This window comes from Mustela lutreola, chromosome 15, assembly GCF_030435805.1.
Source record: "Mustela lutreola isolate mMusLut2 chromosome 15, mMusLut2.pri, whole genome shotgun sequence".
Taxonomy (NCBI): domain Eukaryota; kingdom Metazoa; phylum Chordata; class Mammalia; order Carnivora; family Mustelidae; genus Mustela; species Mustela lutreola.
In genome coordinates this window covers 17,279,491-17,306,825 of record NC_081304.1, presented here as the reverse complement: position 1 = coordinate 17,306,825, position 27,335 = coordinate 17,279,491, and the positions used below count along the sequence as shown (strand labels likewise).

Below are 27,335 nucleotides of genomic sequence, written 5' to 3'. Positions count from 1 at the left end.
AGACAGAGTTGTCAGCACCGCACAGCCTTTAAGGTGGGAGGCAGCCCTGCGAGGCCGGAACAAGGCCATCTCATGATTTCCAAGAGAGGAAATCTCTGTCCCCCACCCCACCCCACCCCTGCTGACCTATAGACCTCTCCCACCTACTTTAGGAACTCCACTGGGAGAGGGCACCGCTCCTCGCCCCACACTCGGAGCTGAGTCATCAGAGAAGAAACCCAGAAATCTGAGAAGATTCCAGAGGGCAGCGAGTGACAGCTCAAACATGAGGAAGGCCCTGAATTTGAATCCTGGTTCTGCCACTCACTCAGACAATGACGGAAGCTCCCTAGACCTGAGTCCCCTCACCTGTAAAATGCGGGTAACCATTCTTGGGGCACCTGGGTGGCTCAGTTGGTTAAGCATCTGACTTCAGCTCAGGGTGCTGTGATCAAGCCCCACGTGGGGTTCCCTGCTCAGCAGGGAGTCTGCTTCTCCCTCTCCCTCTGCCTCTTTCCCCTTCCTCAAATAGATAAATAGAATCTTCAGGAAAAAGGGCAGGGATAACAATTCTTACCCTGCAGCGTGGATCGTGAAGATTAAAAGAAATACCAAGCGGAGGAAGGAAGAAGGGGAATCTCTTCCTTATAGAAGGATGCCAACTACAAAATAGGCGGGGAATGACAGAATTAGAAAATCACCATTTGCAATCAGCTTGGGCAAGGACATCAAGGGATGCTGGAAGTTTTGGGTAAAATGTTTGTTGGGCAGCAAGATATTGCCAGGCTGCAAATATCCCCCCACAGAGGAATCACAAATCACCTGGGTAAAAGGTCCGCCTCATATCAGAGGGATCTGATGGAAACCACCTGACCCCAGCGATGAGACATAGCATCCCCGGTCTTGTTGATGAGCAAACATCCCCACGGCTCCTCATGGCCTGCACAGAGAAGAACGCCCATCACCCAAGGAGATTTCTTGCCAAAATGTTGGACCAGAATCTAGTTCTAAGGAAACAACCACAAACATCTCGATGGAGAGACATTCTACGAGACAGTTGGCCTAAACCCTTTAAAATACCAATGGGATGAAAACAAAGGCAGGGGGACTATTCTAGATCACAGGAGTGGAGGGGCAGGAGAGGCATGACCACAAAACGCAAGGCCTAATTCTTAAGTGGATTCTGGATCTCTCTCTCTCTCACACACACACACACGTTAGAAAGGACAGTTTGAGGGACAACTGCAGAAGTTTGAATAGGGAGTGTGTGGCTGATAATATTGGGTCTTCTATATGATAATAGCCTTGTGGTTTTTTTGGAGAGTGTTCTTGTTCTTAGGAGATGTTTAACGAAGTGTTTGAGTGTCCTGGGGGTGTGCAGTGTTCTTACAAATGATTCAACAAAATCGGAAGAGAGAAGCAGGTCAGTGTCTTTAAAAGGGGGGGATACGGTATGCAAAATATCCACCTCATGATTGTCTCAGCAAGCAACGGTCCCCAGGGAGAGATGCCCTCACTGAGGGCCTGTTTGGGGACAGGTTCATGGGCAAGAGCAGACAGAGGGAGGCCAAAGGCAGTGTAGAGTAGAAAAAATGTAGAGTTTGGAGGCAAAGACCTGGGTTCTGTGCTGTGTGACCTTTAGTGAGTCTCTTAACCATTTTGTGCCTCAGTTTCCTTATATGCAAAAAAGGGAAGAAAGGTGCCTGCCTTGGGAAGCTCAGGTGAGAAAACGGGTAAAAAGAAGTCTCTTGGAACACTGGAACCTGCTGTGTGGACACTTCCGTCACCAATTGGAACCAGCCAGCCCCGGGCCCCGAGGGACACGTTAGGACGGGCATGCACGTAGAGGCATGGGTGCCTTCACGGTTGGGCTGGACCACCATCTGGCTCCCTCTCCAGGGACCTGATGTGGATCACAGCAGGGCTGAAGAGTGGTGGGGGGTGGGGAGACGGGGAAGGCAGCTGCCAAGCCCTCTCTGTGGCCCTCTGCTCAATAAGGGGCCTGTCCCCCGTCAGGCCGCCAAACACAGTGGTGGTGAAGGCCATGCCCTTCCTGAAGCATACTGGGAAGGCAGTATGGCCAGAGAAAGGAACTCAGGGGCTCCCTCGTAAAAGGGCCCAAACCATTGCTCAGTTGGGCCTCTCATTTCCCCTCCTGGGCCCTAAGGCTCCTGCTTTGCATTATCTTGCCCCCCCAACCCCAACCTGCGTTGCTGGGCTTGGGGTGAAGATGCTAGAAACACTGATCAAGTCTGGGAGGGGACCCAACCTCTAGCCTGGTCTGACTTAGCACATAACCTTGGCCGGCCACTTCCTTCCTCCAGGCCTCAGTTTATCCAGAATCCATAAAAGGGAGGGTGGCAGACCAGAGGGGGACCAAGCCACGCTTTGAAGGCCAGCAGATCTGACATCCCTGCTTCTTAGTGGCCTTTGGGAGCCTTTACTGGTTGTGTCCAATACGCAGCGTTATTGCAATAAATCAAGACAAAGTGGGTACAGATATCTGACGTGGAGTTTATTGTCTTTCTCCCCCCGTAGAGTGTCAGCCCCATGAGGCGGGGACTTGGTTTCGCTCGCTGCTACACCCCAGTGCCCAGAGAGGTGCCTGGAGCTCATTCAGGCCTCCCCCATGTGATTGCTGATTGAGCGGATGGACGTCACGTGTGCTCAGTATACAAGAGCTCCCACTGGAATTCCAAAATGTGCTGAGACTAAAAGCACGTGAAGTTCATGGTTGTTGAGAGAGGAAACTCTGGAAAACAAGAAATGATCTTTGGGGCTGGCATGGGTCTGCCTGTGGGCCTGCCAGGTGATGAAGGACACAGGGACACGGGGCTGATCTGGACAGGGGGAGGGAGACCATGTGCCCACAGGAGCCAGGCAGGAACATCCATGAGGTGGGGGGTACTGGGCAAACTGGGAAACCACCCCCCCATGCGGCTTCTCTCCTAGGGCTCCCTCCCTGTCGCTGACTGTGACCAGGTAAGAATGCAGATCCCGTTGGCCAGCACGACTGATTTCACAAGGCAAGCCCCAAACCCAATGGAAAACAATTCATTTTTAAGAGAAAACCACAAACGTGAGCAAACAAAACCCATCTCTGGCCCAGGAGGGGCTCTATGATGTGGCCTAATTCTCTCGAGCAGCCCCTAGGGTCCTTGCCTCCGCTTGGAGAGATGCTGATGTGTGTCCAGATCCGAAAGGCCAAGGTTACACACAACTGAAGAAGCAGCTACTTCCCTGGGCTCTTGGGCTCAACGTGTCTCCAGGCTTTGGGGCTCCTAGGCAAGTCAGCTCCCACAGTGCCTAACCCACGCAGAGTTTTAGTAAATACTTGTTGAACGGATGTCCTCAGTGTGATGTTGGGCACAGCCCTCCAGTTCTAAACCCTGTACGGTATGAGCCCACTCTCCCCGCTCCAAACAATTCAGGGATTACAGGGGAAATCAAGCAGGATTAAAAGGACAACAATGTTTCTGAAAATCAGAAGTGCTTTACAAATGCAAAGTGTCATCGTTATTCTGAGCAGGACAGTGTCACTGGAGCAGAAGAGGGGCCTGGGACCCAGAAGAACAGAGAATTTACAAAACCTCCACAAGGAAGATCCAGACTGAGCCCACCAGGCCTCCTGCACAGAGGGGATGCGTTCTGACCGGCACCAAGACAGGCTGATTGCAAGAAACTCCTAGACACCCCAACCTCCTGGGGAACAGCTCAGAGGGGGCCCCTGTCCGGTTGAGCGGTGTCTCCCCAGACAGAAGGCTTCTGACAGCACACACAGCCCCCACAGGTGCTGCCCATGAAATATAGAAATTATATAAATATTATACATAAATATTTTCTCATATATCTTAGCTATATAAATTATTCTCTTTTGCCCTAAAAACTACATATGTGAGGTAGACAAAAAAAAAAAAAAAAAAAAAAAAAATACCCTGTGAGCATTTCCCTTAAAGCTGTAGAATGAGGGGCCCCCGCAAGGCTGAGGTGGACCTTGGGGGCGCCCAGAAGAGAAAGGGATGGAGAAAAAAAGGCTAGAAGAGACAGAGGGCTAGATGGGGGGCGTCCCCCACAGGCCGAGGGGCCCTCAGAGCCCACACCCGTGCTAGTGGCCTAGCTTGGCGGCCAGCTTCGTCCTTGGTCCCTCCGAGTCTGCCTTTATCCTCCTGCAGCCCCAGCCAGCAGGGGGCTTGGGGTGCGGATGGTCGGTTGGTGGATCAGGCCCCTTCTTCTTGTCTGGGAGCCCTCTGGGGCCTTATGCCGAGAGCTGGGGTCTCAGAGGAACAAGATGGATTGGGCTGCCCAAGAAACAGTCTCCACACAGTAGTGAGAGAGTGGAAGAACCTAGAAAACCAGCCCGCTCTCCTTTTTGCTCTTCTTGACAAGAGGTGGGCCGGCTGCCTGGGCCAACGAGGTCAGTCCAGTGAGGGGGCTCTCTGGTAAGTTTGGCTTCTCCTCAGAATCTCTGCAGCCAGAGATCTTTCCAGTGTCCCACGGGCTGCCCTGACCCCCCAAAGCCAGGGAAGCTTCTCAGCCCGGGAGGTCCCAGAGAGCCCGGACCTTCTTCCTGGGCTCCCACTGGTGATTTCTGAGCCTTGGGCTGATTCTGAAGTTTCTGTTCAGCGGAGGGTCAGCAACTCCGGGTTCAGGGAGAAAGGAAGCTGACAGAGGGCGTGGCAGGGCCGGCAAAGCGGTCAAGGGCTTCCCGAAGGAGGTCACTTCCTCCCAGCTGGCCCTGGGCCCTGCTCTGGGGAAGCACTCAGCTTCCAGCGGAGTGACCCCGGCAAGGTCCTGGTTCTGAACCAGAGAGTGTGTGCTGCTAAACGGGAACCCTCCAGCCTGGCAGGTCCAAGGGGCCTGTGTGTGTGCACGCGCACGCGTGTGTGTTTGTGCGCGTGTGTTCCCACACACTCCCGCACACTCGTGCATGCGTACCTGGGTGTATGTACCAGTTACTGTCTCCTCCTCCCACACAGGACCTTGGTGGGTAGCACTGGAAATGTCCACAGGATCAGAGGAAATTAGCAAAGTCGCTTCTATTCCTCAGGTAAGAGCCAGAATGGGGGCCATCCGTGAGTGAAGGGGGCCCCCAAGGAACCAGGCTTAGCCAAGACGTTCCCGCGCCTGTAACTCCAGGGCAAAAGCTTAATTAGATGAGTAGCTAGCAGAGTGGCAATGTTAAGCAGAGTCAGAACTCTTCTGGGTCACGGATGTCAGCTGTGTTGGGGCCTCACGGCATGGGTGGACCGTGGCCATAGGCAGTGGACCAAACCGGGCTTAAGGGGAGGCTGAGAGACTGAACTCCCTGTGTCTCTGCCTCAGACCAAAGGCTGTCACCCTCTCCTGGGCTGGGACTAAAGTTTCCCCAGCCGGAACACAGGGGAGGGGTCACTGTCCCTCTGTCCAGCCTCGGTGCGCTAGCTGCACCCACCCAGGGACTGTGTGACCCCATCAGCCTCGCATCCACTAGGGCTCTTACCGAGCAAGGCTGGGTGGGTGAGGACAACTCAGCTCTCCAGGCAAGAATGAGACCTCAGTGAGCATTTTAAAAGCCAAGTCAAGGACACGGGGCCCTGGGGCATGTATCTGGCTTTCTGCGAACAAACAGCCCCTCCCTCCCTGCCTCTCCCCCCAGCCTCTAACATGGCAAAGCCCCCCAGGGGTAGAGCTGCATGGCCCCCAGGGCTCACTGTGACCTGAGCAAGGCCAGGAGGACCCATCCCGGCCAGGCTCCAGCGGACACTGCCTCCCCGTGCCCCGCTGGCCCAGAAGCTCGCCTCCCAACCTCTTGCTTGGCTCTAGGCCACTCACCGGAGGCATGGAGAGAGCAGGATGTCACCCCGCTAAAAAACCTCTGCCCTGGCCTCTTCTTGGTCTCCCTTCTTTCACCCCACACCTCCTTTCCGACTCAGCGCTCCTGCTCTAAAAGGCTGGGGCCTTCCGTGCTGGCGTCCTCCCTCCCCCCAGAGCCTCTCTCCTTGGAGTGTCAGGGAGGGAAAGGTGGCTGAGCCCGGCAGAGAGAGGAGGCGTGCGCAAGGGCACGTGCCTCAGGGAGTGCCTGCCTGCCCTGTGTCCCTGCCTGGGGGTTTGCTCACAGTGGCCGAGCGCCCAGTGGGGTCCTGGCAGCACCCCCGGACACCCCGGGCAGCAGGCCTAGTGCTTGCAGGTGTATATCAGCTCCTCCCGCACGCACTGCTGGCACTCCACGTAGCAACACCACTGCACCTGGCAGTGGCAGGAGAAGGCCACCAGGCGGCTCTGGGTGTCGTAGCCCCGCCCGCAGCACAGGCTGCTGCAGCTGGCCTCCCGCGAACACACCCGGCCCGCCGTGCCTGGCGAGTACTTGCTGGGCCGGCAGAAACTAGGTGAGTCTTCCATGTAGACCAGGTCCCCAGGCCGTGGGGCCAGGCCCTTGGTGGGGCTGCCTGGCCGGGCGGGGGCCCACAGCTGCAGGCGGCCCAAGGCCTCGTTGGTGGCACTGGACACCTTGACGGCAGAGTCATAACGCAGCTTGAGTGCCTGGCCCGTCTCGCGGAAGGGGGAGAGCTGCTTCCAGCAGGTACGCACGGCACAGGAGCCTGACACGCCGTGGCACTTACACGTGGTCCTGAGGCCACTCTTCACGGCCTGCCAGGAGAGACAGAGTTGCGGGTGTGGCCAGGGGCCCAGAGTCCACGGCGCCAGCCCTCCCCCAGAGTGTAGACCCCGGCAGGGATGTGGCAGCAGGATGGGCAAGAGACAGCGGAAGGGGGTAAATAGGACCCGAGCTAACCCACGTGCCACCTTTGTGCAAACTAGCTCAAGGCCTCCCTTCTGCTGGGCCACTGTGCCTTGGGGAGAGCAGTATGGGCCAGATCTCAGCCCCCGCTCCTTCCCTTGTCCCAGAGTCCTTGTGGCGTACACAGCTTGCACAACCGAACGCAGCATACCTACACAGAGTTAGCAGTGAGGACACAGAAGTCAGTGTCCTCAAGAACTGGAAGCCGGGCCTCTCTCAGCCTCTGACCTCAATAGACTCAGAAACTTTTTACCCTCTGGTCTCCCACTGCTGTGTGCCTCTGCTAAGCCCCTTCCCTTCTCTGGGCCTCCTCCGTCTTTCCATCTGTAGGATGGAGGACATGGGGGTGTTGCACCAGATCAAAGTTTTCAAACTACATTGGCTTCTAGCACATCCAGGAAGGCCTGTCCTGGGAATGGAGACCCTTCTCCAAACCTGTTTGGGCCTCATCAGGGCCCAGTCCCAAGCCTGGCTCCCATCTCCTGCTTAGCCCACAATGGTGCCCAGGACCCTTCCCTCCTTCCTGGCACCCGGCAAGGGCATGCTGGTGGAAGGAATGGGGCTCCCGCGGGGACAGCTGCGTGTGCGCTGAGGGGCCTGCTGCAGACCTGGCCGGCTGCACGGGCACCCGGGCGGGGGCAGGGGCAGGGGCAGGGGCAGGGCTCTGGCTCCAGGCAACGTGCTCACCTTGATGCCCACGTGGGTGTTGTGAGCATCCGCCCGGGCCCGCAGGTCTTTGCTTCCTCTCTTGGGCCCCAGGAAGTTGCTCAGGAACTTGGTGCTGTACTTGAGGTTGTCACCGCACACACCCCACTGCCAGGCCTGCCGGCTCTCCAGGCCCGGGGAATCGTCACAGGTGCAGCGCTCCATACGGCCGGCGCTGCAGGCCCGGGCCAGGGTGTGGGTGAGGGCGGCCGAGGACACCGCGTACAGGAAGGCCGTCTCCTTGAAACCTGGGCCAGGCACCCGAGAGGTCCCGGAGGGAGAAGGAGAGTGGGCTCAGAGGCTGCCCTTTGCCCTCTGAGGGCAGAAGAGGATGGTGGGGGTGCCGTGATGAGCCTGAGGAGGGCCGTGTGGACCTGAGGACATGGCTCGGGGCAGCCTCCTGTCGCCTGTCCCTTAGGCTCCAGCTACAGGCTGCCCTTTCCATAGAACGTTCCGATTCACTGTGGAGTATATGACTGATTCCCAGGGCAGCAGACAGCACTTATTTCCTCTAGAGGAGGACATGAAGATGCAAAGAGAGGTGACTTGGGCACCTGGTGAGGGGCAGAGCTGAGGCCAAACCATTGACCTTGACTCCAAGTCAAGGTGTGGGCAGACTGGACCAACCCATTTCTGAGGTCCCTGATCCCCTAAGTGTTGTGGGCATCAGGATGCCGCTTAAATGTCACTCTCTGCTACCTGCTTGAGCAGCAGACCCACTGAGAAGTGACTTGCGGTCTCCTGCCTGACTTGTTCAGGACTGATCACCCCACCCCCTGCCAGGAACATTGCTACTCCCATACTCTTGCAGGGGCATAGCCCAAACCCAACCGCCCTCTGCCTGCACTCCAGGGTCCCTGGGTGCCGGTAACTGTGGTGGGAAAGTAGCATCAGCTCCATCCCGGGCCCTCCCAAGCCGTGGAGAGCAGCTGGCCTATAGGAGGGGCCTGGCTCCTCCTATAGACCATACTGCCTTTTTCTAAACAGCCCCTGCTGCTTGGCGAAAGAGTCACAGACCACCCCTGGGGCTATATGCTCTCGAGGCCAGTGGGGTGGGTTCAGCTCTGTGCTTCCAGCATCCAGCCCAGTGGCTGCCGGCTTGCTGCGAGCCTCACCAGATGCTTAGTGAATGAAGTGTTGAGGGACGCAGGGAGCAGGGAAGAAGGTGGGGTGTGAATGGAAGGAGAGGAGGGACCGATGGACCGATGGACCGATGGATGCGATGAACAAAGTCACGGGTGAATGAAGGAACACATGGATTTGGCCCGTCTCAGGTTATTTGGTCCACTGTTACCCGCCCTCCATCCTTACACGTTCTTGCCCCGTGTTCGCGTGTGTGTGAGTGTGCGCGTGCGTGCAGGGAACTGGGGGGACCACCCGTCTCATCTGTGGACTCCTCCTCAGTCCAGGAATAGGCTGTGCCTCCTATGCTCCCGGGTCCCCCTTGCTCCCCTACTCGTCCCAAACCGAGGGAAAAGGCAAAGCCTCGTTAACTCCCGAGTCTTCTCCTGGGGACTATGCTAGGTTCACGAGGGCAGCGTGGCCGGGGGTGGGGGGCAGGAAGGGGCCTCCTCCCCAGCCATCCTCCTCCCCAGCAGTCCTCCCCCCACAGTCGTCTCCCCCCATCCCCGCCCCAGCCCTTCCTCCTACCTCTCTTGAGCAGGCCCGTCCTCCCCTCCAGGCTGCAGTTCCAGCGCTCGTGTCGGAACTGGAACTGGCACTCAAGCAGGCTGAGGTGGGCAGCGTCCTGCAGGGTCTCGGCCAGGCCGGGCTCCCTCCTGCAGAGCTGCTTCTGCCGCCGGGACAGCTTCAGCAGGTCGCACTGCTTCAGGTGGGCCCCACCCTGTGCGGGGGCCTCGGCGGTGCCCAGCCCTGGGAAGGGCGTCAGGACCTCCCGCCCAGTCAGGCTAGGGGGCAGTGAGAGAGAGAGAGACAGTGACCCTTGGGGGTTCTGATGGCAGAAGGCAGTAGGGAGGACAGGGGACAAGCAAAGGGGAAGCAGGCTCTCTCAGGGGGCTTCATTTGTTCCCTGCTGGGTGGTGGGCCAGCCCCATGCACTTATGAGCCCATCTTTAGAGTAGGAAACCCAAGTGCTTGGAATAAGATCAATAAGATCTCGTGCCCAAGTTTTCCAGATGCCAACGATTCTGTTCTTCTTAGTCATTCCATTTCCCAAACGTGCCCAATCATAAAACTCATCTAGGTGCTTATTAAAAATATAGATGCCCACGATCCACATTCGGCAATCCCGATCCTGTTGGTCTGGAGGGCAGCCTTGGGATCTGTATTCACCATGTACCTTGTGCAATGTCCCCAGTTAGGGACATTTGGGAAATACTGCATAGAGTATTGGCTGCCGCCTGGAGGGGAGAGCCACGTTTCTTGGAGGGGGCAGGCAGACATAGGGAGATGCGGGGCAAACACTCCGCAGTTTCCCTGATACCTCTTCTCTCCCTCAGGTTATATAATACGGCTCCCCAGGTAATCCTGTGCCCGCCCAACCTGTTTCCACAATTCCCAGCTAGATCGTCAACCTTCTGACCACTCAGTGCCTGTTACAAAGAGATGCGTAGGGAGTACCTGGATGGAAGGAAAGAAGAAAGGAAGGACGGATGAACTGACAGATGGGTGGGTGAATTTCCATCATGTCATCCCCTCCAGACTTCCTGTTCTACTATATCTGAAGTCTGTGGATTCTGAAGTCAGGCTGCCACTTCCTAGCCCTGTCACCTTGAAGCCTTGGTTTTTCTCCTCCGGGATCCCTTCCCTCTCCTGGGGCTGCTGGGAGGATTATACCTCCCAGCAAAAGTACCAAACATGGTGCCTGGGACACATTGGTTCCACCTTTCCGCTGGCTGGAGTATGTCAAAATTCTTTCCTCTCGCAAGATGCTTTATTCTTTAATCTGGGTAGATCGTCCCTTTGTCCAGATAAGGAAATAAGGTTTTATGGAGAGGCAGGTACTGGCCTGAGCCATAACACAGATGAGCAGCAAGGGAGGAACTACTATTAGAGTTCACCTTCCCTCTCCCCAGCAGCCCTCTGTCCTGTCCCCTGCTGGCGCTCAGCAATGGGTAGAATATCCGCTGTTCCAGGAGAGGATCACTCCCCCTGGAGCCGAGGACACGGCTCTCCTGTTTGGAGCCACCTGACCCAGCCTGGACATCTGGCTGGATGCCACACTGCCCCAGGGAGAGTATGGGTTCTGGCCAGGCCCCAGGTGCCCCCAGAAAATGCCAGTAGATTCTAAATCCATCAGATGCAGCCAACCCAGTGTGGAGCCTATCTCCGAAACCTCTGAGCAGAGACAGATGCTATCAGGCTCCTCCTGGCCCAGCCTGGCCCTAGGCTCCCCTGCTAGACAGGGTGAGGGCCAGGACCTGTTAATCATTAATCTGGGGGCAAATGGGTAAATTTCCGGTCCACCAGGTCTACACCCAAGCCCCTCCCTGCAGCCTGGCAGGAAACCCTTAGAGCCTGACCCTTGGCAGGCAGGTCCAGATGTCAGCTCTCGCAGAGGAGGCCCCACCCTGCCTGGCTTCCAGTAGGAAGGGCGCAAAGGGAATGGGAGCCAATGAATCCCGCAAATGTTCCCCTCCCCACAGCAGGTGCTGGTGTGAGGGAAAACTCTGCTCACGCCCGTCCTGCGTTTCAGAAATTGGGACCTCCCTCATAGCAGCTGGTGGACAGTTGAGAGAACGGGCAGGGAGTGATGGGAGTTGGGACCAATGGGGTTGCATATCCTTCCAGGTCTGTCTCAGAGGCCATCCCAAGAATAATAGCTATGATTATTATATCATTAGAGCTACATCTTATACTTTCTGTTATATAATTTAGATCATCTCTGTCAGGTTTTGAGTCCTTATTACTAAGACCTTTAAATTGCAGGTACCTGCTGAGTTGGCTGCCCACTGGTTGTTCCTGTCTGCCTGGTTACCCTGTGGCTGACCATTTGGAACCATGTGACCTGCTGTTCCAACCTTGTGATTGGACCAATGAGGATCACATGACTCGAGCTGGGCCAATCAGTTCTTTCTCTGGGAATTTGGAATTTGAATTCAGTTGCGCATACAGTTGGTTTTTTTCTTTCTTTCTTTCTTCCTTTTTTTCTTTCTTTGGGTGATTGGGCTTGTCACTCAGGAGATAAAAAGAAGAACCTAGTCCAGAGAGAGAGTGAAACAATGAACCAAACACATGGAGAGAAGCAGAGGTGAGAGAAGAAGGGAGAATTTGGGGAGCTTTTCAGCCCCAACCACAGAGTCTTCTTGTGGGCAGCTGTATTCTTGCCCTCTATACTCCTGTCTCTAGTACAGTGTTAAGGCTTGAAGTGGTTGTCTAACCAAGGGTGCTCTCACAGATTATGACCTCTGGACAGCGGTGAAGGACCAGCACGCCCCATCCTGAACCTGGGAGCCAGGCTCAACAAATACCCTCTCTCCCAACCATTCGCCCCTATTTTTTTTTAATTTTGTGTAATAGACCCTGTGATTGATGGCCCCAGAAAAAGTCCAGTATAAAGTCGGTTAATTTTATTAGCAGTAATGACACTTAGTAGCGATTAATGGTCAGGAAAGGCAGCCAACCGCATAGAGGCCTCGGGCCACACTGGGCCCTGGTCTGCCCAGGGCTGCTCTCAGAGAAGACTCCCCTGGGACAGCCTGAGGAATCCCCTCAAGGCCTGCGAAGACAGCTGGGGGATCTTCCAGGACCCAATTTCCTTTTTCTTGATTTCCTATTGATTTCCTATTTCCTTTGAGGAAATAGTGCCATGACATCAAATTTAGAAAACCCCTTATTCCCTCAAATAATGTCAGTCAGCTAACAGACCCCTCCCGTAGTATCTGCCAGGGAAGCCTTCTTCCCGGACCTCAGAAGAATTCTAGCCATCGCGGGTTCCCATCCATTTTAGGGTCCGTGGGCCTGATCTCCTCTCCTTGAAAAACCCACATTCCCTGGCACTCCAGGCCTGAGAACCCCACCGCACCCCCCAGCCTCTCTGCAAAATCGTAATTGCCTACATGTCAGTTGGGCCCCGTGGGGGTAAGATGTACACCTGGAAAAGATCAAGTGAGCTTTGTCAGTCGTACAAATCCAGACAAAATTTGGAGTTTTCGTAAAGACACAGTCCTGTGGTCAGGTCAGACGCTCTCCACCAAACAAGTAGCCAGGGTTCTGAGCTCAGGAGCAGGGAAGGAACACTGTGAAAGTTTCTAGTTGCTCTTCTGGGCTGTGGGATGAGTTCCTCCAGGGTTCTGCCTGACTCAAGGGCTCCTGGGCCATCTGGGTTCATGCCACCCCCCCCCCCGTAGGCTCTATTTGCTTCGGCCCAGCACGTCTCCCCCTTTCCTGCTTCCGGCGGGGCTTCCCCAAACTGACTTCCAGGCCCTCTTTTCCTTGACAAAAGCAACAATCGCATGTGATCAGCTCCATTCTCCTCCCTTCTTTGCCTCCAGCCTGTGATCCTCTGCTCTCTGCACCCTCAGACCAAGGCCTTAGTTTAATAACAAGACCATTAGTCCTCACCCCTACACAGCAAGACGTCTCTGGCTTTGACTCCAGCCCCGGCTGTTCCCTGGGCCACCTTGTCTCCTCCCAGGGTGGGAAAAGTCAGGGCCCTCAGGACTTCACCTCACATACACCCCCTGCCCCCCCCCCCAGATCTCCTCTGCCTGTTCCAGGATCTTCCTGCCCATCCACAGTTTGGGCTGACGTTGCCCCACCTGGGATGACCCCGAAGGAAGGAAAAGAAGGTTCTCCCAGGATTTGGAGCAGGTGTCCCAGGAGGCTGCTTTGGTTTACCTTCAACAGGACCCCAGTCATCACCAAGCCCCAGAGAGAAAATGGAGCTCACCTTGCACTAATCACCCACCACCTGCTGGAGTAGGGGACCCCAGGGTCTCAGACCCCCAAAGTTGTTCTGGCCTGGGTAGTCTGGTCCCAGGTCTGTCCTCACTCACTGGTGACGTTGGGAATGTCAACTCTTTTGCTGAACTCATTCCATCTAACAAATACACACTGGCTAGCGGGAGAGCATGATGGGATCAGACTGCCCGGGTTCAAATCCCGCCTCCACCTCTTACTAGCCAAAGCACCTCGGGCACCTTGGACAAAGCACTTCTCTGTGCCTCACCTATAAAATGCAGGTCACCACAGCACCTATCTCGCAGGACTATCTGGAGGATTAAATGAGTCAGCACTTGCATGGGGCTTAGAAGAGTGCCTGACACATAGTAAGCTCCAGAGACGTGTCCTTCCCCAGCACTCACTCTGTGCCAGGTGCTATGTTGGCCTCGAGGACACACTCCTGCCCCTCAGTTTTTGGTCTAGAAGGAACTTGGTTGGACTCAGCAGTACTCCAGATTCTCCCAAGGCCCCAAGAAGCAGAAGAGAGGCTGAGGTGAGAACCTGACCTTGGTCTAGGCTGGCCTAGGATGGCCAGCCTCATCCTACCTGTAGTAAGAGTCCTGAGGGGTGGGAAGGAGGTAGGAGGAAGGTCCCCAGAGCACTTCTGGCTGGTCAGAGTAGGTTGTGGTGGGGGTGGGGGAGACTAGGCAGGTGTAGTGCATTTCCCATCACTTGGGGGCGCCTCAGGCGCTGTTCTCCCCCCCCACCCCACTCCCTCTTGTTTCTGCTTGAGAAGGTCTGATGGTTCCAGAAGAGGTCACCACCAGGATGTGGGTGAGTGAGTGGGTGGGTGGTGTAGGACAAGCCTGGCGGTTCCCAGGGCACCAGGTAATGCCAGCCTGTCTAGACCCTTAGCTGGAGGGGCCAGGAGCTGTGCCTGGCACCAGGGACCATGCCAACTGTGGGCAGCTGCCTGGGAACCAGGAAAGCCTTGCCCTGCCTGGAGCACTGGCCTTGGACCTGGAAAAATCCCATTAGATGCTCCCGATAAGAGGCTTCCGCTGCACGGCCATTTGCATGGTAAGTGCTCCTTTGTGCTTTCATCTCAAACATCTCGGTGCACCTCACAGCCCTCACTAAATCCCCCTACACATCCACCCAGCCCACCCCCTCCCAGGGCTCTCCACCACCCATCTCTTCCCAGCAGGGAGAGTTGCGGAGGGCCGTGCCTGGCCCTGGAAGAGAGAGCATTTGGCTCCTCTGCAGAGAGGGGGTACCCTCAACACCGACTCCAAGCTTCTCTCCCCACTTTCTGTCATGCCGAGAAGCCCCCAGCATACCCTGGTGAGGAGCGCACGTTCCCTCCATCCTTCAGACTCCTTTCTCCTCTCCTGGATTCCGTGTCAACCTCATGCCTCCTCCAAGACCACGTCCTTAATGAGCATCCTGGCTGAGTCGCCCGCCAGTTGTCATATTCTACCTCTACTCCTTTTTTTTTTTTTTTTTAAAGATGATTTATTTATTTCTTTATTTGAGAGATGGAGAGAATGAGCAGGGCCAAGGGCAGAGGGAGAGGAGGGGAGAAGCAGGCTTTCCAAAACAGGGAACCTGACGTGGGGCTCGATCCCAGGACTCTGGGATCACGACCTGAACTGAAGGCAGGTGCTTAACCGACTAAGCCACCCATCCAGGCACCCGCCTCCCCCACTCCTCCAAGCTCCAGCCCCCTTCACTCACCCCTTCACTTAAATATAAATATCAACAACTTTAATGAGGGTCAGCTTCAGGCCAGGTCTACCCACGGAAGACTGAAAGACACAAAAGATCACTCACTACCTCCCTGTCACGGGTCCCCCTCAGCCCCTCCTGGCTCTACCTCCCTTTTCGTCCTCAGCTCTTAAGTTCAGAACTCCATGAACCTACCTTGAGGACCGAATCTGGGCACGACCTCCCCCCTAGAGCCCATCCCCAGAGCCTCATGCCCCGCCCCAGCACTGCCCTGGCTCCCAGAGAAAAGAGCCCAGAACAGCTGGGCTGTTCTCTCCCAGAACAGCTCCACTTCCTGTCTGCAGCCGCTGAGGATGGCATCTCAGCAGACGTGTGCTCACAGCTAAGTGGGCAGCAAGCAGCCGGCTCAGCAAGCACGCTTTGCATCTCAACAGTCTCGGTATTTTGAGCTTGGCTGGTGCAACATCTGCAGAGGAAATGTTTCCCCCTCCTCCTTCCTGGCTCATTCCCTCTCCACTCAAGCTCAGGCAGAAGCCCGAGAGGGGAAGCCTTCATCCCCAGCACGCATGGATCGGGTGGCGCAGTGGCCACTGAGGGTCCCCGTGTGCAGGGGGCTCCCTCATCTCTAGAGGCCTGAGATTAGGAACATCTCCCCCAGCTCCCTGGCTGGGTCCCAATGCACACCACTTGAATCATTATATTTTAAGGCTGAAGAAGACCTTTAAGATCACCCAGGCCAGAGGTTTTTGCCCTGATAGCTCCTGAGAGGTATTCCAGAGGTTTCTGGGGGCAAGCGGGAGGGCAAGGGGTTTGCCAAGGGTGCAGGTCTCTGCTTTGACCTGTTTGGTGCCCTGGGAGTTCATGTAGTATTGATTGCCTAAGGTGACCCGCTGAGTTAGTGGCGGGACAGAGATGGGATTCCTCATTGTTTCTGTCATGCGTGGTGGGTTCTGCTTTCAGTTTCACTGCAGCACTTTAGGGAAGTAAAATCAGCACCACCACAGCAAAGGTCCAGGATGAAAGAACACAAGATGGATAGGTATGAAAGGAAGGCAATCTCGTCAGGACTCCTCTGGGCTCCTGGGCAGCTAAAGGGAGAGAAGTATGCTTTGTTTAAAAGACTGCTTTTTCCTGGTCTAAAACTCAGCTTCTTTTTGGCTAAAAATTAGAAATAAAGCTTAAAGAAGTGACCTGCTTCTTCATACTAAAGTGTGAGAGTCTGATACAATATTAGCGCCTGAGAACCTACTTGGCTAGATAGAAGGAAGATCATAGGAGAGGATCTAGGATCATGAAGAAACTGAAGAGGAAGGGGAAGCTTAGAGCAAGGATGGGGTGGGTAGAGAAAAGAGTGGCTAGAAGCCTTAAGACAAGCTTCCCCAGCTTCACAAGCCCAGCCCTGACCCAGGGGAAGAGTAGTTTAAGGGATACAGGATGGGGACTGCAGGAAAAGGCAAGTAGTCACTAAGAATGTCTCTTCTTGTGGTGGCCAACACTCCCATCTGGTTGTGCCCCAACCTTGAAACCCTGGCTCCTAGGCTGGGTAACTTCGACCAAGTTATTGAACTGTATGTAGTACGTTGACCAACTAGCCAGCTGGGCAGGCTCTGGAGTGGTCAGCCTCTTCCCCACCGGGGGGCAGGCAGGCTCAGGCTAAGCTGGGGGCCCTGGAAGAACCAGGCCCCTGGGGAATGCCCTGTGTGTGATCCTTGTGTGATGAGGTTAGTTCACTGTTGGTGGCTTCTCTGGGCAGAGATATCCCAAGCTGTCTGTTCTATTTGTCCTCCTCTAGGGCCCAGGGGTGGTCCACACCGCCACACCTCGCCTCTCAGCTCCAAGGACAGCAAGAGCTTCCCAACCTGGTGAAGGAGCCACGTCCTGAATGAGCCTAGGGAACACCTGAGTGGTCAGGATGGCCCTCAGAGAAGAAGCTCTAAGGGGCTTCTTCTTTGGGAATATAGCAGCACACACACACACCCCACTACCACCAACACCGCAGCAGGACCAGGACATCTTTCCACCTTGGAATGTCCTGCACTCAGAGCCAGGTGCGGCTGTAGCAGAGGATCCATCCCCTCGGGCCGTCGTTTTGGTTTTTTGGTTTTTTTTTTCCTTTTTCTTTGCATTCTCTCATTTTTTCAGATATAACATCCTTAGTTCTGTGTGGTTGACACTCTTTTCTTCCTCCTCAGAGCTGCACAGACTCTCCAAGTAGCCTGTAAGCCCCTGGCAGAGGTCCTGGTTTCTCTTACCCTGAAGTCTGCTGTCCCTAGCTCAGATTCTCCACCCCAAGCACGTACTCCTCAGACACCTGCTGGCGCCCCCACCCCAGGCCCATTTCCACACCCCGCCTCCCTGCTCTCTCACTCCCAACCTGCAGGGGCCACAGGGACCGACCCGAACACCCCCAACCTTCGCCAGTTCGGCCCTGCAGGCTCTGGGGGGCGTGGCTCTGGAGGGGTCGGCCTGAGGCCACGCCCTCCCGGGCCCTCAGACCCTGACCACTGGCCCGCGCTCTCCCCAGGGCCTGATCCGGGCTCTCAGTCAGACCCTGACACCTCCGGCCGCAGGTTCAGCCCCTGTGGGGACTGGGAGAGCCAGGTCTGTTCCCTCCCGACCTCAGTTCCTTGGGACAAGCAGTGCCAGGCAACTGAAGCCTCCCTTTGCTACCCAGTGAGGACCCGACAAGAACTTGGCCCAAAAGTCTTTCTTTAAACCTCAGCTTGCACAACTTCTAGTGGTGACAGTGCTGAAAATTTACCCCAGGTTCACAGACCTTCCTTCACAATTCCAGCTCTAGGAAGCGCAACCACTAAAGATTTTTATGCAGTTATGGTGAATTCCTACCGCAGCAAGTCCTGACCTGAACCCAGATGTGAACAGTTTATGGTCTGACCGTTTATCCCCACATTTAGATATTTTCCTGCAAAAATAATAAAGTGTCTGATTATGGGGTGCTGCCTTACACATGGTATACACATTATATTACCCTTCTAAAATTCACAAATTCTTGAATTCTGACATGACCTGGCAGTAAAGCGAATGTAACTATCAAGAAAGCTCTGCTCTTGCCCTAAAACCAGTCTCTTTAGAATTTCCAGGATTCTGGGGGGTGCCTGGCTGGCTCAGTGGGTAAAGAATGTGACTCTTGATCTCCAGGTAGTGAGTTCAAGCCCCACGTTGGGTGTAGTGCTTATTAAAAAAAAAAAAGAAAAAAATTCCAGGACTCTGAACATGGTGGTTTAAACCTATTCTTGCTCTTTGAGACTCTCCACCCTTCCCCTTCGGTCCTCATCTCTCCAGTGAGGGGGCTTGAGGCAGCTGTCCTACCCCCCAATTCATCCTGGCTGCCACCAGGATTCCCACAGAAGGCCAGTTGTGGCTGACTTCTAGAATCCAACAGAGGCAAGTCTCTGCTCTCTGCTTTGTTTCTGCTTCCTATCCTGACAAGCGGCCAGGTCATAACAAAGCAGTGTGTGCTCGAGAAGCAAGAGCAAGCAGGAGATGGAAGAGCAAATACGGTGGGGCAGAGGGAGATGCTGGGGGAGAGGAAGGGCCCATGAGAGGGAGAGAGGCTGCCCACCTCGACATTCACTGTGGACCACGAAGCAGTGTTACTGACTGTAGGGGGCTCAGCCAACAACAGGGCCCCAAGACCCTTGCCTAAAGGGAGCTATGCATGAATCAAAGACATCAGCACCTGAAAAGAATAGGTAGCAAAGCAAGTGTTTAAGACCAGCAGTGCAAGAGAGGATAGGTCATATGCCAGGGGAAGGATGCGGGTGACAGATGGGAGGGCTCAAAGGTCAGAGCTGCCCCCAGGGGTGGGGCACAGAGGCAGCAGGAGGCGGGAATGATGACAAGGTTGGCTCTGGATGCTGACAGGCCAGAATTCAAACTTCAGTGTTGCCAAGACCCGCTGGGTGACTTTGGGCAAGGCACTTGGCCTCTCTGAGCTTTTTCCCTATTCACCTGTATAAAGAAAATTCTACCAGCACCTACCGCCTGGGATGTCACCATGGATTAATGAGATCATGCACATAAAATGCTGAGCATGGAAAGGATTTGAATTATACAGTGACGGGGGCAAAAATGAAGAGAGAAAAAAATTTATGGGACATTGAAGATGCTCCTAACCTGGGAGGCTCTAAGGCCAGATCATTAGATTTCTTGAACTCTTAATACATGGATAGCATTTCAGCAGTTTATATGCACTTATTTAACTATAACAACCCTACAGGTTAAGGATTAGCCCATTTTAATAGATGAGAAAATTGAGGTTGGAGCAGTTAACCGACTTGGGGCGCCTGGTGGCTCAGTTGGTTCAGTGGCTGCCTTCGGCTCAGGTCATGATCCCAGGGTCCTGGGATCAAGTCCCACAGTGGGCTCCCTGTTCAGCGAGGAGTCTGCTTCTCCTTCTCCCTCTGTTGCCCCCCCTGCTCGTGCTCTCTCTCTCAAATAAATAAATAAAATCTTAAGAAAAAAAAAAAGAATAGTTAACTGACTTGCCTTGAGTCACATTAATAAATGGTTGGATGGAAGATCTGAGCTCAAGCTATGTGACTCCAAGTCCAGTGCTCCTTACACTGTAGCAGGGCCTCAGGCCACCTCTTCCCTGCTTACGGTGATGCTAGGGTGGGGTCACCCTCAGAGCACCTGGCCCACCTCCTCCTGAGCCCAACTTCTACCTGAGCACATAATCCTAAAGGCACCTGGACCTCTCTGGCTTACAGGATTCCAGCCCCGGAGTCCCCCAGCTTGCCTGCTCTCCTCAGCCTTCGAAAATCCATCACTCTCCATGAGGAGGCTGATTTGACCCTGAGCCCAACTCCAGAGCCCAACTCCTCCTCAGGGGTGGGGGTTACAGCTCAGCCAGGGACAAGCCGGCCTAAATTCCTTCCCCAAACACAATGATTCTTATCAGTGATGTTTGGCTTTCAATCCACCACCCCAAAGCAGTAAAATTTCTTTTACCCCTTCCTCCCTCCAACGCTGTTTTTGTTGGGACCCAATCAATTTCTTTAAAAAAGTGTATTTAAGTCAAATCAATACCATCCAAATACAAAAAACACTTAGGAATGTTTTTCAATATGTGTACAGCTTATACGCTGAAAATTACAAAGCATTGCTGAAAGAAATTTTAAAAGCCCTAAATAAAGAAAATATGCCTCTTTATAAAGTAGATTCAATATTGTTGGAATGTCAAGCTTCTAATAAACTGACTTACAGATTCAAGGCAGTCCCAAACAAAACCCCAGCAGACTTTCCTATAGATATTGATAAGCTGATTCTAAAATTTATGTGGAAATATAAAGGACCTAGACTAGCCAAAATAACCTTTAAAAAGATTTATTTACTTATGTATTTATCTTAGAGAGGAAGATGGGGGGGGGGGGCAGAGGCAGAGAAAGAGGGGGAAAGAGAGTCCTGAAGCAGACTTCCTGCTGAGCATGGAGTCCAGTGCAGGGCTCTATCCCAGGACCCTGAGATCGTGGCTCAGCTGAAATCAAGAGTCACACGATTAACCAACTGAGCCACCTGGGGGGCCCCAAAACAATTTTGAAAGAAAAAAAGGGGGGTACTTAGAGTTCTTGGTTTCAAGTCTACTATAGCTACTATAATCCAGACTATATGGTATTGGTATAAGGATAAACATATAGGTAAATGGAACAGAATAAAGAGTCCAGAAATAGAATCTCAAATGTTGATTCATTTAATTTGCAACAAAAATGGCAACAGAGAAAGGACCATCTTTTCAGCAAATGGTGCTGGAACAAGTGGATGTCCACATGGAAAACAATAAACTTTGACCCTGACCTTAGACAATTCACATAAATTAACTCAAAAGGAACAAGTAGACCTAAGCGCAAAAGCTAAAACTATAAAGTTTCTGGAAGAAAACATAAGAGGAAATCTTTACAGCCTCTGAGTAGACCGAGATTTCTTGGGTAGGACACAAAAAAGAATAAACCATACAAGAAGTTGTAAACTGTACTTCATCAAAATTAAAAACTTCTGTTCTTCATAAGATTCCAATAAGAAAATTAAAAGGCAAAGGGTGCCTGGGTGGCCCAGTTTTCAAGTGTCTGCCTTCGGCTCGGGTCATGATCCCAGGGTCCTGGGATGGAGCCCCATATCAGGCTCTCTGCTCGGTGGGAAGCCTGCTTCTCCCTCTCCTACTCCCCCTGCTTGTGTTTCCTCTCTTGCTATGTCTCCCTCTGTCAAATAAATAGACAATTAATTTAAAGAAAAGAAAATTAAAAGGCAAGCCAAAGGTACGGATGAAATATTGCCAATACTTTCTGACAAAGGACCTGGATCCAAAATATACAAAGAACACTTACAACTCAACAAAAGAAGAAGAACCTGATGAAAAAAATATATTCAGATGACTAACATGCAGGTGCAAAAATGTTCAACACATGGAGTGCCTGTGTGGTAAAAAGTCAGTTAAAAGTCCTGGTTTGGGCTCAGGTCCTGATCTCAGGATCATGAAATGGATAGAACCCCACATCAGGCTCTGCACTCAGCACACCATCTGCTTGAGATTCTCTCTCTGCCCCTCCTGATCATGCTCTCTCTTTCTCTCTCTCTCTCAAATAAATAAATAAATCTTTTTAAAAAGTGTTCAATATGCCATTCATTAGTGTGAAAATGCAAATTAAGACCACAATGAGATATCAGTACATATCCATTAAAACGGCTGAAAATTATGACCGCCAGTCATTGACAAGAGTACGGAGTAATTGGAACTCTCAGACATCATTGCCTAAAATGGTACAATCACTTTGGAATATTATTTGACTGTTTCTTATGAAATTAAACGTAGGCATTCCAAGAGTCAGGTCCTAGGTATTTATCCAAGAGAAATAAAAACATAAGTCCACTATGTACATGTACACAAATGCTTATATGAAGCTTTATTTGGAATAGCTCCAGGGGCGCCTGGGTGGCTCAGTCATTAAGCATCTGCCTTTGGCTCAGGTCATGATCTCAGGGTCCTGGGATCAAGTCCTGCATCAGATTCCCTGCTCAGTGGGGAGCCTGATTCTCCCTCTCCCACTCCCTCTGTTTGTGTTCCCTCTCTCTCCGTGTCCTCTCTCAAATAAATAAACAATCTTAAAAGAAAAAAAAAAGGTATAGCTCCAAACTGGAAACAATCCAGATGTCTATCAACTGGTAAATGAAGAAACACATTATGGTATGTGCATACAGTGGAATACTACTCAGCAGTAAAAAGGAATGTCATACTAATAGGACATACTAATACTAAACATACTAAAGAACATACTAATGTATGTCACAATGTGGATGAATCTTAAAAACATTATTTTGAGGGGTGCCTGGGTGGCTCAGTGGGTTAAAGCCTCTGCCTTTGGCCCAGGTCATAATCCCAGGATCCTAAATTCAAGCCCCACATCAGGCTTTCTGCTCTATGGGGAGCCTGCTTCCTCCTCTCTCTCTCGGTCTCTCTCTCTCTCTCTGTTTCTCTGCCTACTTGTCATCTCTGTCAAATAAATTTAAAAAATAAAATAAAAAATTAAAAAAATTAAAAAGTCTAAAAAGACAACAACATTATTTTGAGCAAAACAATTAAGACACAAAAGGCCATGTACCAGATGATTCCATTAATGCGAACTTCTACAATGGGCCAAACTGATGTATAAGGACAGAAGGCAGAGAAGTGATGATCCAAGGCTGGTTGGGGAGGGCTGACTGCAAAGGAGCACAGGGATCCTTTGGGCTGATGGAAGTGTTCCATGCAGTAATTATGATGGTGTTTACACAAAGCTATGCATTTGTTAAAACCCAAACTGTGCACTTGGAATGCATGCATTTTACCGCATGTAATGTTGATCAGAGAAAACACAGCAGGTTGAGTTTTGCTTTCTTCATGATGATGCCACCTCCATGTGCCAAGAAGATGGTCAGAGCCCCAGCAACCACCAAAAGTGAGCCCCTACAGGCACCCAGTCAGGCCGCTTTTCATCCATCATTTCAGTGAAGCCTCACATCAGCCTTTAAGATAGGTGTTACCATCATCAAAAGCTCAGCAAGGTTAAGACCTTTGCCTGAAGCCACATAGCTAGCAAGACAAAAGGCCAGGATTTAAATTCTGATCTAAAGACTGTGCTTTCATAAACTTTTCCTTACCCTCTGTAGAGAGGAAAGGAACCTAACCAGTGCAGAGGTCACACGTTTTAAAAGCATCCCCAAAGTCTATCAGGATTTACAAAGCTGTATCCACAGGAAGGATTTGGGAGTTATCAACCCATCGGGATGACTTAAAGACTGGATCGGGGGACAAGGGCTGTCATGGGCTCTACTTGTCACATAATACAGTGCATGTTCATTTATAAAACACCACACCAGGCCTCCCAAGCATCCAAGCCAGAACACGAGTTGTTGAGCAATCTGAGATTTTCAGGCCAGGATCAGCCTATTAGAATTAGGGAAACTTAGGACCTCCAGGTGCTATAGACCTTGGAGGCAAGTGACCTATACAAGTAACCAAGCAGGGGAGGGGGCCACCCTCTCCCTTGCCCCCCTCCCCCCGCTTTACCCTCTGTAGCTCCTTGTAACTGCTTCTGCCCTGGATGATCACACAGCATTCGCTCTGCTGACTATTCCCTGGAAGGCAGAGAGCCCAGACTGGGGACAGAATCTGGTTTCTGTCCTGCCTCTCCCACTGATTTGCTGTGTGGCATAGGGTAAATCTCTGAACGTCTCTGATCCTTGGTTTACTTTGGGGAACTATTTACCCCATCCTATAAACCCCAAGAATGACTCTGGGGATCAGGAGAGAGGGGCTGTATGATTTGTAAACAGCAATTCTGAATTAGGTCATTATCAGCAACACCAGAATTCAGCTCTGGGTTGCTGGCTTACTGCGGTTTGGGGATGATGGCTGCTTCATTTGAAAAATAGGAATAATCACACACAACCCACTTGAAACAGGGGGGTGGGCCAGAAATGTTTCAGGGCATGTCCGACTCTTAGGTCTATGATTCTGTGATTCCAAAGACCCCCAGAATATTGGTCTCGCCTCCTCTCCTGGTATTTGAGCTTTCTTTTATCAAATGCCCAAACATTCCATCTTATAACTGGAAATGATACTTGAAGTGCAAATGACCCAGAGAAAGGAGAAACACATTTCCTCCCATTCTCACTATAGTGTGGATGATTGATACCAAATTCCTTCCAGAGGGCAAATTCTAATGAGAAGCTGGAGAATCTGGCCTACCTGAGTCCCATTAGCGCTTTCTCAATGAGAACTCAGGCTGAATCCTGTCCATTCTCTGAGTCTAAATACATAAGAGCCCAAGGCCCCAGTTTAACTTATTCTCCAAGTATTTGTGTCCTCACCCACGCCCCGGCTCACAAGCCTCAAATTCTACCCCTGTGCGCTGCCACAAATTCCTTTCCCTTCCAACCACACCAGCCGGGATGGTCCAGGCCTTCTGGAGCCCCTCTCTTCTCACTCCATCTGGCCTTGACCCCATCCCCAACCCCAAAACCTAAACAAAGAATTATGGAAACGAGCTGATGTCCAAAAGGATGCAGGTGCATTTGTTCTCTTTTCTCTCCATCCAGCTCAGACACCCCTGTCAGGGCTGGGATACCAAGCTACTATACCTCATCTCCTCACTGATAATAATAACTGGCATTAGCTGAGCATTCACTATGTGCTAGATGCTATACTAAGTGGTTTCCAGGCACTAACCCATATAACGTCTATATGAAATTGGCACTACCATCCTCATTTTACAGATGAGAAATTGAGACACAGAGAGGTTAAGTGACTTGGCCAAGAGCAAGGGCTAGCAAGTAGCTGGGTTGGGCATTGTACCCGAAGTCTGTGCCCTAGCCATTGTATCCTGCCTGCTGAGACAGCAGCAGTGCCTCCAAGCCTGAAATCATTGTCAAGCAAACACGTTTGCGCATTGCTCTCCAGGTGGAAATAGAGGCTCGGTTCTATCAAGTTCAGCTCTGTCTTTGTACAAAAAGGTCACTGAAGTCCAGAGGCTGCTCTTCCCCTGTCACCAGCAAGCTGAGCTCAGAGCTAGGGTCTGGGCTGACCTGCCTACACCACCCCCACCCCACCCCCTTATATATCAGGAGAGGCCACTGCTCACAGCCAAGACACGTTTTCAACCAGGGTCATGACCCGGAAATTAGCCCACAGCCCTTAGTTCTGCCTGTGCGGGGACTTCTCAGATCCTTACTCCCCTCCCTGGCAGGTCCTTAAGAACAGTCTCTGGCAGGTCACTGGCTTGATGTGTTTTCTTGCCTTTGCTTTAGTCAGACTGTGAACCTCAGTGAAGATCACACACACACACACACACACACACACACAAAATGACAAGATGAAAGTAACAGCCTGTACTTATTTGGAGCAAGCGTTAGGTGGAGGTCATGTGAGTGCCTTCGCACCCACGACCCCACCTCCCACCCAGGTCCCTAAGTCAGAGGAGGAAGGTCAGAGAAGGAGGGACAAGTGCCCTGTAACTCAGTGCACTGCGTTCACTCCCTGCTCCTCCCGCTCTCCCCTCCTAGTGTCTCCCCAACTCTGAGCCTCCTTTTCCAATCATGTACCCCTCCTCCCTTCTCACTCTTGGTCATTCACCCCATAATTCACCCGACGCCAAGTCTGAGACTTGGCTAGGCTTCCCTAGCGGAAGATTCCCTTCCGCATCTCCAGTTCACACCCCCCACCCGCCCGCAGGTCCGCATTCCCCCGGCATCAACGCGATCCCCGCCCCCAGCCGGGGCAACAACCCACCCCGCCCAGCCACCCAGCCCACAGGGTCTCCGTTCCGCAGGGGGAGGGCAGGGGGTGGAGAGAGAGCCCGGGCGAGGGCTGCGGCTGGACGGAGACCAGGTTATGAGCAGACAGGGCACGGAGTGAGGATCCTGAGAGGGCATCGGAGCGCGGGAGGGACGCCTGGACCAGCAGGGACTGGGCGCGCCGCGCGGATGGGGCCAGGGTCCGAAACGTGCCCAGTGTCCGGGAGCTCGCGCCGGGGTCCGAAGCCCGGCGGAGTGGGCGGGATTAGGTCTCGGGTAGGGCGGGGTGGGAAGGGCGGTGGCGAAGAGGACCGAGAGTGGGACACCAGACGGGGCGATCGGTGCCGGAGCTGGGGAAGTCAGAGACGGAGCTCGAGACGCGAACTCTGACAGCGAGCCGGGACTGGGGCCCGCCGGGGCCTAAGGTCTGAGTTCGAGGTCCCGTCGCGGCCGGGGCCAGCGGAGGGGAAAAGTTGTCCCTGTTCTAGCCGGAGGAGGGGAGGCAGGCTGGCCGGGGACGCGGGCCGGGGGCGCGGCGGGCACTGACCCGAAGTAGGCAGCGGCGGCGGCGGCGGGCAGCGCCAGCAGGCAGAGCGAGGCCAGGGCCAGCGCGGGCGGGGGGCGCATGGTGCCGGCGGCGCGGCGCCCTGTCGCATCTCCTCGAGCCGCTCAGCGCTCGAAGCGCCGCCACCAGCAGCCCGTGGGGCTTTAAAGCCGGGCGGGGCGGAGCGGGGGTGGGGGAGGGAGCGCCGCTGGCGGCACCTCCGCGGGCGGTGAGCCCCCCGCCCCATTGGCCCTGCCGGTCTCGCCCCGCCCCGTCGCGGGTGGAGCCTCCGCCTAGGGCCCGCCCCCGCCCCGCCCCGCCTCCCGTTTGAGCTTCCCACCAGCCCCAGGTGAGACCTCACCTGAGGCGGCGCCCGCCCGGGGCGCGCCGGCCGAACGTGAAGGTCCCCAGGCCTGGAGAGGCGGGAAGAGGGGTCCGAGGAGGAGACCAGGGAGTCTCTGCATCTCCCGGCGGGGTAGAGGGACGCGCAAGATTCTCTCCCCCTAGGTACGCAGGTGGAGGGCTCAGAAAGAGGGAGTCCCCTGGAGTCTGCGGAGAGACCGCTTCGTGTCCGCTCTCCTGCGCGGCGGGTGTGGGGCCCTCTGCCCAGTCCTGGGACTCTGAGGGCAGGGCCAGGTCCTAACGCAGAGCCGCTTACTCCCGGGACCGGAGTTCCACGTCTAATGAATGGCTGGGGGACTCTGCTGTCCAACAAAAGGAATCCTTGGAGGGGTATCTCTTAGAGCAGAGGAGGGGGGAAGATCCCTCTTTCTAAACCCGAGACTGTCGAGGGCAAGGTGCACAGCGCGAACCTCAATGGGCGTCCTGAAAAAGTTCTGCTGATGTTCCCTGAACACAAATCAAGATTCTGGGGGGGGGGGGGGAGGGCGGCAGGAGGAGCCGGGGTGGGAATGGGAGGGCCAGGGAGGAACCTGCTTTCCGAAGTGTGTGGATGCCAGACCTCTGTCA

At 53.6% G+C, this 27,335-nt stretch overlaps 1 protein-coding gene across 3 annotated transcripts; it reads right to left on the bottom strand.

The window, feature by feature from the left end:
* Nucleotides 1-2,473: 2,473 nt before the first annotated feature.
* On the bottom strand, nucleotides 2,474-26,523 carry WNT9B (Wnt family member 9B). 3 transcript variants are annotated; one of them, XR_009348055.1, is made up of 5 exons: nucleotides 26,370-26,523; nucleotides 9,113-9,369; nucleotides 7,445-7,710; nucleotides 4,915-6,606; nucleotides 2,474-2,731 (listed from the first exon to the last, which is right to left on the bottom strand). XR_009348055.1 is itself a non-coding variant. In XM_059149093.1 (4 exons), exons 1-4 carry the CDS (start codon nucleotides 26,447-26,449, stop codon nucleotides 6,133-6,135), a joined length of 1,077 nt encoding a protein of 358 aa, XP_059005076.1. In that variant the 5' UTR covers nucleotides 26,450-26,523; the 3' UTR covers nucleotides 2,474-6,132. The 3 variants fall into 3 exon arrangements, 1 of the variants encoding a protein (XP_059005076.1); XR_009348054.1 differs by having other exon boundaries at nucleotides 2,474-5,103; nucleotides 5,791-6,606; XM_059149093.1 differs by having other exon boundaries at nucleotides 2,474-6,606.
* Nucleotides 26,524-27,335: the final 812 nt, after the last annotated feature.

Coding starts and splice junctions, on each gene's coding strand:
- WNT9B (XM_059149093.1), bottom strand. CDS start 26,449: ATGCGCCCCCCGCCCGCGCTGGCCCTGGCCTCGCTCTGCCTGCTGGCG. Junction 9,370..26,369: donor GCCGCCGCTGCCTACTTCGG/GTCAGTGCCCGC, acceptor ACTGCCCCCTAG/CCTGACTGGGCGGGAGGTCC. Junction 6,607..7,444: donor ACACCCACGTGGGCATCAAG/GTGAGCACGTTG, acceptor CTCTCCTGGCAG/GCCGTGAAGAGTGGCCTCAG.